General features: G+C 45.9%; 1 protein-coding gene across 1 annotated transcript; it reads left to right on the top strand.

Annotated features, from left to right (window-relative positions):
- Positions 1-1312: 1312 nt before the first annotated feature.
- On the top strand, positions 1313-12387 carry PRDX3 (peroxiredoxin 3). Its single transcript, XM_066239865.1, has 7 exons — positions 1313-1416; positions 2733-2868; positions 5729-5870; positions 6801-6936; positions 8009-8112; positions 11113-11278; positions 11575-12387. Exons 1-7 carry the CDS (start codon positions 1381-1383, stop codon positions 11626-11628), a joined length of 774 nt encoding a protein of 257 aa, XP_066095962.1. The 5' UTR covers positions 1313-1380; the 3' UTR covers positions 11629-12387.
- Positions 12388-12652: the final 265 nt, after the last annotated feature.

Here is a 12652-nt window from a genome sequence, read left to right as displayed (position 1 = left end):
AAAGGAGGAAGAGGAACTTTACTTAGAGAAAAACAATGTATTCAAAATCAGTGCCAGTTCTTTGAAAATGTAGCATGTCTGCTTGTGGATAAATTAAAACTAATATCTACTTAACACCCCCCCCCCCGTAGGCCAAGTAAGCATTTTGCATGTATTATCTCCCTTCCTACAGCTAATGCTTTGAGTTAGATGGTATGATTATTCTTTTACTGAAAGATGTGGAAACTGAGGTATAGAAGAGTTAAACAACTGGTCTAGCCATGAGGGATTCATGATGCCCAAGATACCTGCCTTACTCTCCAAAATAGTAAGTTACTTACCAGGAATGTGATTCCATGACCTGGTGGCTCCAGATCCTGTGCCATTAGAGCCAATAGAGCAGTGATTTTTCAAAAATTTTTCAATTTTTGTCCCCCAGAGGACTTTTGGCAATGTCTGGAGACATTTCTGGTTGTCACATGTGAGTGCCTTCTTCCCACAAGCTCAGCAGGAAGACCAAAGCAGATAGAACTCAGGGGGGAAAAAGAGAGAGGGGTTCGCCCAAGATGGTGAGCCTCAACTGGAGGGGCAGAACCCACTAGGACTGCTCAGAAAAAAGAGCAGAGGGTGCAGAGATATCCAAGGAGAGCAACTCAAACAGTAAATAATATGCAGGTGATGTGCAGACTCAACAAACTAAGTTGGTAATGCAATGACGGATGTTTGGAAAATACCAATGTGGGCAGAGTCTGCAGATAGAATCACATTTACTGTGAGGGCACTGTGAGAGTTTTATCTGTTTAATGACCTTGCTTCAAAATACCATGCTCACCACTTAGGATTTAGTTTTACTCATCGACATAAAACAAATTTTAAACTTGTCCCAATCTTCCCAGTATTGGGAAGAGAGGCCCACACACCATCCCAAAGGTTTTCAGGACACCAAAACCTTAATGTGTCTGACCTACTTAATTGCATTAAAATTAACTCCATTTCATGCAGAAGCCGACACAGGAAAGAGAGCCTTTTAAAGAACAGGTGTACACAGTAGTCCTTTCAGGTTAACAAGTCAGCAGCAAACGTAGATATAAACATCTAGCTTCCCACCTGAATGAGTCCTTTTTAGGTTGGGCCACAATTAAGAGACAAAGTGCTTTCCCAAGTACTCAGAAGCCATAATAGTAATTTCCCACTCATAACGGGCTGAGGGACTCATCAGAGATCGTTACATTCGGACTGCCCCAAAAAGCCGGCAAGGAAGTGGATCGCCTCCACCTACCACCGTTGTAGCTTAGGCCCCGCCCCCCGAAAGACGAGGCCCCGCCCTTTCCGGGCCCCCCGCCCAGAGGCCCCGCCTCCTCTGCTTCTTAGTTCACGCCGGGGCTCCCTTGTGCACTGAAGATGGCCGCCACGGCGGGAAGGCTGCTTCGGGCTACGGTGAGTGGCTGCCAGCTGGGAATGAGTGCGGAGACAATATGGTGGCTCCGAGAACGTGCTTCCCAGACAAAATCCCACTCCTTTGCAGTCTGAGGGAATTTTGCTCTTCTTGGAGGGTGTCCCCGGGTAACGGACCCAGTGGCCGCCTCCTCTAAGGGAAGGCTTCCTGCGCCTGCGCAGAACCGGCCGCCTCGCACCCTCGCCTTGTGTTTCCCTCCCGTAATCCCTCCGCGCTAGGAGTCGCAGGTCCCTCTGTCCACCTGAGCACATGGTCCTGGACCTGGAGGTGGGTTACCTATCCCAGGTCCCTGTTCTGTGACAGACTGTATGACCTTGGAAAAGGACTTAGCCTTTCCGAATATCAGTTCACCTTCCTTAACTTAAAGGTAGAATGATGCCTACATCCAGGCGCGGCTATGAGTATCCACTAACTGCTGGATGGAAACCAAAGTGCTACAATGCAGAAGGCACTGTCCCGTCCCCCCTCCCCCCGCGCCCCACGCCCCGGTCTGCCCCACGCTTTTCTCCTGGCAAAGCCGACTACCCTCTCGCTGTCCACCCTCTTTCTCATGGCGGGTTTCAGTGCAGGCTCTCCTGAGTCATGCTGGATGCCAAAATTGAGCAAACATTTCCCTTGAGCCCTGTCCAGATTTTCTTAGAGGCTGAACTTTGTTCTACTTGTTTGCTTGTCTGTGGGACTGGAAGGGCCTTGTCTTTTCTGCGGGAAACCTTGACATGGTAGATGGCCTGAGCATATCGTCTTGGCAGAAAGGCTTAAATGCATGGGCCTGGCCAAATCCGGATTTTGAGCCCTCTGTTTTGCTTTGAAGACGGTTCCCCTTACTGTCCTTTTGTTGTTGTTGTTGTTGTTATTTAAGTAAAAATCACATACATATATAAGGTATACATGATGATTTGATATTCTTAAGTAAATGGTTACTACAGTCAAACCATTGAACATATGTCTTCACATAGCTACCTTACTGTGTGTGTGATGAGAGCACCTGAAATCTGCCCGGCTGGCTTGTCCCAGGGTTCGGTACAGTATTCAGTGTAGCCCTCATGCTGTACATTAGCTGTCTAGGCTTCTTCATCCTACATCACTGCAACTTCGTACCCTTTGACCAACATCTCTTGAAGAAGAAGGAAGCAGAAGGAAAGCTAAGAATGTGGAGACCCAGCCCATACTCTAGAGTTTGGGGTCTGGTATTTGGTTCATAGTAACAAAGACGGCTGAGGCCACCATTGGCTTATGCCCTGTCAGCAGGGCCATCATTCTGGAACTACTTCCTAATATAAAGTGTTTCTTTTCCTAGGTTGCCCGACACGTGAGTGCCATACCTTGGGGCGTCTCGGCCTCCACAGCCCTTAGACCTGCTGTTTCCCGAAGAGCGGGCTTGACGAATATATTGTGGTCTGCTTCCAGTCAAGCGAAATTTGCCTTTAGCACCAGTAAGTGTCATGCCTTGTTTTGATCCAGGTAATGGCAACATGAGTCATCGTCTCTGGACGGGGGCTCTGAACCCTGGCTATCCATTAGACTCACCCGGGGAGCTCTGAAACACCTATCACTGCCCTGCTCCCACCCTAAACAAATTAAGTCAATCTCTGGATTGAGACCAGGGAATAAGCATTTTTTAAATCTCACCGAGTGATTCTAATGTGCAGCCAGGGCTGAGATCAGTGAGGCAAACTGCCCTTATGTCCCATTTCTTTATTGGTTACCAGAATTTTTAATTCTGTGTTGAGGAACATGGGTGGCGGGGGGTGGCACAGATGTGGCATGAGGGATGTGAGTGAGGTAAGTGGGAGTGGCAGGCAGCCTGTTGGGAACTGAGGCTTTTGGATTTAAACCTGTGTGCTGGCTCCAGTTGGCTCCAGTAGACCATGGACTCGTCCATGATCTGAGTGAAGCATAGCTCTTTCTTGAGATTTATACTCCCTTTTCTAGAGTGTGGGCTTTGCTAAGATAGGCTTCAGATAATGACTGGCATTTGAAAATCCCTCCTTTAGATTTGTCTCCGCTTTTTTTTTTTTTAATTTTTTTTATTTATTTATTTTTTACAGAGACAGAGAGTGAGTCAGAGAGAGGGATAGACAGGGACAGACAGACAGGAACGGAGAGAGATGAGAAGCATCAATCATTAGTTTTTCATTGCGCGTTGCAACACCTTAGTTGTTCATTGATTGCTTTCTCATATGTGCCTTGACTGTGGGCCTTCAGCAGACCGAGTAACCCCTTGCTGGAGCCAGCGACCTTGGGTTCAAGCTGGTGGGCTTTTCCTCAAACCAGATGAGCCCGCACTCAAGCTGGCGACCTTGGGGTCTCAAACCCGGGTCCTCTGCATCCCAGTCCGACGCTCTATCCACTGGGCCACCACCTGGTCAAACTGTCTCAGCTTTTTAAAAAGCTTGCCTTGCTTTGGAGGATATACTTGATTTTATTTTAATTTTTTATTTTTTAGATTTTATTTATTCATTTTTATTAGAGGGGGGGGGAGGGAGAGAGAGGGATAGATAGAGAGAGAACAGGGGGAGGAGCAGGAAGCATCAACTCCCATATGTGCCTTGACCCGGCAAGCCCAGGGTTTTGAACCGGCGACCTCAGCATTCCAGGTCGATGCTTTATCCACAGCACCACCACAGGTCAGGCCTGGAGGATATACTTTAGCAGAGCCTTTGTTTATAGGTGAAATGCTCTAGAAAGTTTTACAATTTTACCTCCCTGGAGCATTAAAAATTGTCTAGTAGTGATTTGATGGCACAGCTCTAAAACTTTTCTTGTTACCTGTCCCAAACTCCCACTCCCAACAGCTCCTATTGTTTCTGAGGCTCAGGCATTTTGACACGTGATTTCTTGTCTCTTGATCTCCTCTGTCTGTCCCTTGTACCCAGATAGAAGCAAGTCCTCTCTGGTTCTGACACGTCTCTTGAATTCTTTTTTTTTTTTCTTTTTTTTTTACAGAGATAGAGATAGAGTCAGAGAGGGATAGACAGGGACAGACAGGAACGGAGAGAGATGAGAAACATCAATCATCGGTTTTTCGTTGCAACACCTTCATTGTTCATTGATTGCTTTCTCATATGTGCCTTAACTGCAGACCTTCAGCAGACTGAGTAACCCCTTGCTCGAGCCAGCGACCTTAGGTTTAAGCTGGTGAGCCTTGCTCAAACCAGATGAGCCCACGCTCAAGCTGGTGACCTCGGGGTCTCATACCTGGGTCTTTTGTATCCCAGTACAACGCTCTATTCACTGCGCCACCGCCTGGTCAGACATCTCTTGAATTCTTGCCTTTCTTTCCGGTCGCTCTGCCACACCCCCTCCATACTTCTCACTCAGATAACTGAAATCACCTCGCACTGGTCTCCACTCCCCATGTTCCCCTTCTTCCCCCCCAAGCCCCCCCCCCTGCCAGACTAATCTTAAGAACAGCCAACTCATCTTCCCTCTCCTACGTGAAAAACTCTGGTGACTCTTATCTCTCTGTGTTTAAAGAACAGGCTCGTCACCCTGATATTTGAGGCCCATCACAGCATGGCTTTCAGCCGTTCTTGCTTTGTGTCCCACTCTTCCTTCCACGCACACCTGCTCTGTTCCCATCACCCTGGGCCACGGCTGTTCCCACACTTGCTGTCTTCCTTCCTCCGTGCCATTTGCCCTGTCCCATCTGGACTTGGCAACATCTGAACCATATTTAGGATTTGTATCCAGTCTCATGTCTTCCTCAATTTCATCTGAATTCCATCACTACCGTCTTCAGCCATCTTTTTAGTGTTCATAGCACTCTCAGTTGAACTTCTATATAATCTACAACCATGGGACGAAAAATAAATTTGCATAGGAAGTACAATTGAATTGAATCTTAATTAATTTGTACTAGTAATGAATTGTTAATTATTTTAGCAAGAGAGGGAGGGAGGGGCAGACAAGGACAGTCAGGAAAGGAGAGAGATGAGAGGCATCAGTTTGTAGTTCGGCAACTTAGTTGTTCAGTAACTGCTTCTCATATGTGCCTTAATGGGGGGAAGAGACTCCAGCCAAGCCAATGATCCCTTGCTCAAGCCAGCGACCTTTGGGCTCAAGCCAGTTACCATGGGATCATGTCTATGATCCCTTGTTCAAGACAGCGACCCCGCATTCAAGCTGGTGACCTTGGGGCTTTGAATCTGGGCCCTCTGCATCCCAGGTTGACGCTCTGTCTACTGCACCATCACCTTGTCGAACTAATGAATTATTCTGAGGTTTAAATAAAATCAGATAGGTACTTGGCTTAGCAAATGATGAACTCTACGTGCCTGTGGGTTTTTCCAGGTTCTTCGTGCCACACGCCTGCAGTCACCCAGCATGCACCGTATTTTAAGGGGACAGCCGTTGTCAACGGGGAGTTCAAAGAACTAAGCCTTGATGACTTTAAGGGGAAATATTTGGTGCTCTTTTTTTATCCTTTGGATTTGTAAGTATCATTTCTGGGATGCTTTAACATTCGGAGAGCAAGCAAAACCCCTCCTTGCACGCTGACATTACCTGTCTCTAATTAGGCTGCTTGTCAAGGGGAGGGTTCTTTCTGAGCCTTTGTCACTGGTGCCCTTGTTGGTACAGCTTGCATCTGTAGCTAGTTTGTTTACAAGTGACAAATGTAGAGAATGGAGTGGCGTTCTTTGTAATGTGGTAGGGTTTAGTGAGGCTGTTTTGTATACCCTGGACTGTGGTTTCTGCAGGAAGTTTCTACCGGTCTGGGAGAAAATGGGAAAAATAAAGATAATGAGTTTTCTCATAAAGCTGCTTTATTTAAATACAATTGTTCTTTATTCTTAGACTCCCTCCCCTCCCCCCACCCCTCAATTTTTTATTTAAAAAAAATTTTTTTTTTCGGGGAGAGACAGACTCCCGCATGCACCCGACCGGGATCCACCTGGCACGCCCACCAGGGGCTACGTTCTGCCCACCAGGGGGCAATGCTCTGCCCCTCTGGGGCGTCGCTCCGCCGCGACCAGAGCCACCCTAGCGCCTGGGGCAGAGGCCATCTTTGCTCCAATGGAGCCTTGGCTGCGGGAGGGGAAGAGAGAGATAGAGAGGAAGGAGGGGGGGCGGGGGTGGAGAAGCAAATGGGCGCTTCTCCTATGTGCCCTGGCCGGGAATCGAACCCAGGTCCCCCGCACGCCAGGCCGACGCTCTACCACTGAGCCAACCGGCCAGGGCCCACCCCTCAATTTTTTAGTGTGGTTCTTAAATAGAGAGGTGGGCCCGGTAAGGATTATAGCCATTTTGTTCCTTTTTTACCTTTAAGAAAATGAAACTATTGATAGTTAGATTACTTACTTATTCAGTTTTTGAAGCCTTCTTTATAAATTCTCTGATGAGGATTTCTGCCCTTTTTCTCTAGCACCTTTGTGTGTCCTACAGAAATTATTGCCTTTAGTGACAAAGCCAACGAGTTCCACGACGTGAACTGTGAAGTTGTGGCTGTTTCGGTGGATTCACACTTCACCCATCTCGCCTGGATCAACACACCGAGGAAGGTACGAGCGTCGTGCGCCCTCCCTGCGCTCTGATGATCTTAAACACAAAAGACCCCCTCAGAGACTAGCCTGCAAGTTATTAGAGCGTGTCCAGTCTGAAATGGGCGATTTGTGGGTCCTCACCTAATGGCAAATTCTGTTCCGCTGTGTCTGTGTCTGCCTTGGCGTGTGTGCATGTTTACTCCCTGCTACAAGCAGAGGTGGATTTAACGGCAGGTGCACCGGGCGTGCGCCCTGGGCCCCAACTTCTGAGGGGCCCTGCGAAACCCCAACTTTACATTTTTTTCTAATGTCACCAAGTTTGGTTTTATATGTGCAATTTTAACGTGAAGAATACATAATATTTTTTATTTATTTAAAAATATGGTTAACATATATTTTTATTTTCCCTGTTTCTCTTTTTTTTTAAGGGGCCAAATAATTTCTTCTGTGCCCGGGGCCTCTACCGATCTTAATCCGCCTCTGCCTACAGTTGTATTTGCCACAGTACAAACAGTAACGGGAAGCAGGGGAACAGCTGGGTCTGTCGCCTTCCCTCTTGCCAGTGCCCCGTAGATCCCATGTGCCCTGCAGAGCTTTGGGATGGTCGGTAGGTTCTCGATCAGCGGTCTGCATAATCAGTATTTTTACCTAAAAAACTTGCTTGAGAGAATCAAAATTCCTAAGGTGCTGGACTATCAGTATCAAATTAACCACTTTTTTTTTAATACTCTTTCATTTTTATACTTCAGAAATTAATCATCAACTAAATACCTTAAGAATTAGAAAGAGAAGGATCTGTAGTATTGACTGGGTTTAAATCCTGGCTGTGTCCCCTTCTAGCTGTGACCTGGAGCAAGTTACTTAACCTTTGTATGCCTCATTTCCTCATCTGTAGGAGCAGTGCTAACAGTATCCACCCCAGGATAGTTGGAAAGGGAAGTGAGTTCCTAGACCTGGGATCAGGGCTCAGCCTGTTGGGGCTCCTCCGCTGCTACCTGTCGCCATCATTGTTGTCTCAGACATTGTTACCTGGCCAAGAACGTTGTGAGAGCGCACAGCTAACAACCAGTCGTGTTTGCATTTTTATCAGAGTGGTGGATTGGGCCACATGAACATCGCGCTGCTGTCAGATTTGACCAAACAGATTTCGCGAGACTACGGGGTACTGTTGGAAGGTCCTGGGCTTGCGCTAAGGTAAGAGCCTGTTCCTTATAAACCTAAAATTGCTTTTCCTGTTTAGCATCATCCCAACTTCTTAGGGAATTTATAGAGCCTCAGTAAAACATTTTAAAAACCAAAAGTCCTTAATTTTAGCTTTTTTTTTTTTTTAATTTTAGCTTTTTAATAAGCACTAATGAACGCCTCCTGTGGGGGTTGGCAGCCTTCAGAAACAACCTAGACAGTTTGCCCCGCAAACACCCCTGTGTCTTTTTCTGAAGAAGGATTTCATGTATATTTTTAAAAATTATTCATTGGCCTGACCAGGCAGTGGCACAGTGGATAGAGCGTCAGACTGGGATGCAGAGGACCCAGATTCGAGACCCCGAGGTCGCCAGCTTGAGCACAGGCTCATCTGGCTTGAGCAAAAAGCTCACCAGCTTGGACCCAAGTTCGCTGGCTCGAGCAAGGGGTCACTCGGTCTGCTGAAGGCCCACAGTCAAGGCACGTATGAGAAAGCAATCAATGAACAACTAAGGTGTTGCAACACTCAACGGAAAACTAATGATTGATGCTTCTCATCTCTTCGGAAAACTAATGATTGATGTTTCTCATCTCTTCGTTCCTGTCTGTCTACCCCTCTCTCTGACTCTCTCTCTCTGTAAAAAAAAAAAAAAAAAAAAAAAAATTATTTATTGATTGATTTTAGAGAGACAGAGGGAGGGGAGAGAAGCATCCAATTACTGTTCCACTTAGTTGCGCACCCATTGGTTGCTTCCTGTGGGTGCCCTGACTGGGACCCGCCACCTTGTTTTTCTGGACAACGCTCTAACCCACTGAGCTAACCGGCCAGGGCAGAGAGCATGTCTTGATGGCCATTACTGCTCCGCTCTTCCTTGGCTGTCTAGGAGCTGCTTTCACGAGGGCCACACTCCTGGCATGGTTGGAGACGGGGGGGACTGGCAGGGTAGGGGTCAGCAGCCTGGAATGGGTGAGAACTCATAAGCCCTGGAATCAAAGGCAGACTGTTTTGTGGTGGTGTTTTGAAGTCAGCTCCTTCATAGCTCTGTGACTTTGGGCAAGTTAATTAACTGTGAGTCCCAGTTTTTTTCATAACTAAAATGAGAATGTATTTCTCAGATGGGTTGTGAAGACTAAGCCAGATGAGGCAGCTGAAGTTCTCAGCACAGGTCCTGTCTCAGTGTCGTTTCTGTCCACATTCATTCTGTAGTTAGACCTTTATTCTTTTGAGTGCGAAAGCTTTCTTTTAGTCTTTAACAGACCCCCATTCAAATGCAGCCTTTCTGAGAGGGATGAGAACTTACCTTAGAACTAGCATCTTGATGGCCACAGAGTGAAGGAGGAAGTGGGCAGAACCCTACCTCCGGGAAGTGGGCGAGGACCCTGCTATGATGTGGCTCAGTTTTGCTGGGACACCTGCTCTGTGTGGGAGCTGACCTCTGGCCTGCTTTCCTCTTGGGTTCCACCTGGAACTTTGCTCTGGGAGCCGTCCTGCAGCTTGGGCCATTTACATTCCAAGGAGATCACTGTCTTGAAGAAACTAAAGCCTAGCTTTGACAGAGCTGGCAAGGAGAAGAGAAAAAGAGGACTGGCTTTTTCCTCCCAGGATCGTTCTCCGTTGGGTCTTGCTAATTTTGCAGTTACCTCCCTACTGGTTTACTGTTAGAATTGACAAGGGAGAAGGGCCGAGTCTGGCTTGTAAGATAAGGCTTTCTTTCTGGAGTCCGTGGGCCCTGCGCCATCCTGGCTTGGTGTCTGCACCTACCCCATGGACTCCCTCATGGCTCACCTCTCTAGGAGCAGCCAGTAGGGCCTGCCAAGCCTCAAAGCCTAGACACCGAGGGCCAGGCTCAGGCTGGGGAGGGAGAGCACCTGTCTCCCTGTGTGTTTTCTCTAACTTACCTTTTCCCAGGGTGATTAACACTTTGGAATGCCACACCTTTTTAAGTCAGACTGTTAAAACCTATACCTTAAAAACACACATACACACAAAAAACCACACATGCAAAGAAAAAGCAAACCTGTGCTTTAAACATACCTGCGTGTGTCATAGTGACACCAACATTGAAGAGGAACACAGACCACGGGGCAGGTCATCTCATTCCATAGCTGCCCAGTGACAAAGAATGACAGGCTTGGTGCTTCCTTTATTTATTTGTTCAAAAAAAAAATTTTTTTTTACGGGGACAGAGAAAGAGTCAGATAGAGGGATAGATAGGGACAGACAGACAGGAACGGAGAGAGATGAGAAGCATCAATCATCAGTTTTTCATTGCGACACCGTAGTTGTTCATTGATTGCTTTCTCATATGTGCCATGACCGCGGGCCTTCAGCAGACTGAGTAACCCCCCGCTCGAGCTAGTGACCTTGGGTTCATGCTAGTGAGCTTTTTGCTCAAGCCAGATGAACCTGCGCTCAAGCTGGCAACCCGAGCTCTCGAACCTGGGTCCTTCCACATCCCAGTCCGACACTCTATCCACTGTGCCACTGCCTGGTCAGGCTGTTCAAAAATTTTTATCGAATTTATTGGGTGACATTAGTTCATAAAATTATGTAGGCTTCACATGGGTTCTTCCTTTAGACTTATGCTCTTCATTGACTTAATTCTTCTTGCAAAGATTTTCCCATGGGATTTTCCCCCATTTACCCAAGAATTCACTCGTTTCACAGGTATTTACTGAATGTAGATACAATATGTCTCTATCCCTTCCCATTTGCGTGCTGTTTCTAGCCAAGAGTTTATACAGGCGCCCAAAGAGTGCTTGCCAAAGCACTAATAAAGAACAAAGTCTCTGCTCTCTGTGAATTTAAATACTATGTGACATTCCAGACACATTTACAAATACCGCTTGTTTTCCATGGTGGCCTGATCTAGTCCTGCCTAACAATGAAAACTTCGTTTTTAAGCATATGATAACACTTAAATGCTTATTAAAGAGAATTAAAGACAGAAGGTAGAAGTTAGATTCTTTCTGGTACTGTTGAGGTACTAATGAGGACAAAATCTGATGCAGAGGTCTCTTCATAATTGACCCCAATGGAGTCATCAAGCATTTGAGTGTCAATGACCTCCCAGTGGGCCGAAGCGTGGAAGAGACCCTCCGCCTGGTGAAGGCGTTCCAGTATGTGGAAGTCCATGGAGAAGTCTGCCCAGCAAACTGGACCCCGGATTCTCCCACGGTAGGTGTCTTTTCCAAAAGCCAAGGGGCCCCAACCGAGGGTCCCAGGTCCTCACTGCCTCAAGGGCTGCTGGCCTGGAATAGTCACAAAAGGAGCCCACCCGTGGAGCCAGGCTGCTGAGAGGTGGGGCCAGGGCTTTGGCAGGCTGTTAGTGTAACTTTCATCCACATATTTTACAGGAAACAGGCCAACCTTTAAAAAGTAAAGAACTTTAGGGTAAAAATTAAGAACTTTCAACTCACTTTTGAAAAGACTATCTTAAAGTCAGTTACCTAATTAAATGTTTGTGTTTTCAGATCAAGCCACATCCGACTGCTTCCAAAGAATACTTTGAGAAGGTAAATCAGTAGATCATTCCCTGTGCACCTACAGCTTCTCAGAAGAACCACAGTTGGAACTCACTCTTAGCATTTCAAAGATGATTATGTATAGAGGGCAAAAAATCAATTATGCTTGCATTCATAAATGTTACTCTAAATGTTTTGTTTTTGTAACATTGGCTAAGGCTTTTTTTTTTCTTTTTTGCTAAGGCTTTTAAACATGGTTAGCTACATGAATTCTTTATTGGTAACGATGTCTATCTCGTTCATAGACTGCCTAGACTGCCTAGTTTGCCTATTTCTTTGATCATGTCTTCAATGGGAAACACTCTTCTTAGTCTTACTTGAACCTTTATGTACATCAGTGTAGTACAGGTGTCGAAAGCCTCTGATCAAGGGTCCTGAAATATTCTTCCTGAATTTCTTGGTAGTAAACGGATTTTCAGGTAACAAAGATCATAGTTTTAAGTTGTTAGCATCAGCAGTCTAATTAAACTCTTGGAGTGGTGATAGAGGTGATTGAAACAAATGTGAATCATGTTTTTTAAAAAACACGGTGGCAAAGTGACTTAACTGATCATGCATGTTCCTCGTCCCTGAGAGTTGTGGTTTATGTAGTTCTTTTACTTGTTTGTTAACCGACTTAGTGTCTTCATACATTTCTAACTATTGATTGAAGGTAAATATAGAGGATATTTATTGAATTTAGGGATTGCATTTTGAAATCATTGTAATTATATTTTCTGAAGCATCAATGTAAAATATATAATAAATAAACATTTTAAAATATTTGCATTTGTATTTTTTTTTAAATATTTATAAGTTTATTTGAGCCAAGCTGAAGACAGGCCAGGGAGCAAGATCTCAAATGCACCTAAAATATTTGCATTTTTTAAATTATGTTTTGGAGCTCTATTTTTCCTTCTGACTGTATCAACAAACATTTATTGAGCATTTAACTCAGGGCCCACAAAGATGAATAATATGGTGGCTCCACACCCAAGGAACTCCGTTTAGGGGGCAAGAGAAAAATGGAAGCACTTATTCCAGCAAG

This window comes from Saccopteryx bilineata, chromosome 7, assembly GCF_036850765.1.
Source record: "Saccopteryx bilineata isolate mSacBil1 chromosome 7, mSacBil1_pri_phased_curated, whole genome shotgun sequence".
In the NCBI taxonomy this organism is placed as follows: domain Eukaryota; kingdom Metazoa; phylum Chordata; class Mammalia; order Chiroptera; family Emballonuridae; genus Saccopteryx; species Saccopteryx bilineata.
The sequence above is the reverse complement of the archived record's forward strand: the minus strand, read 5'-3'. Positions and strand labels throughout refer to the sequence as shown.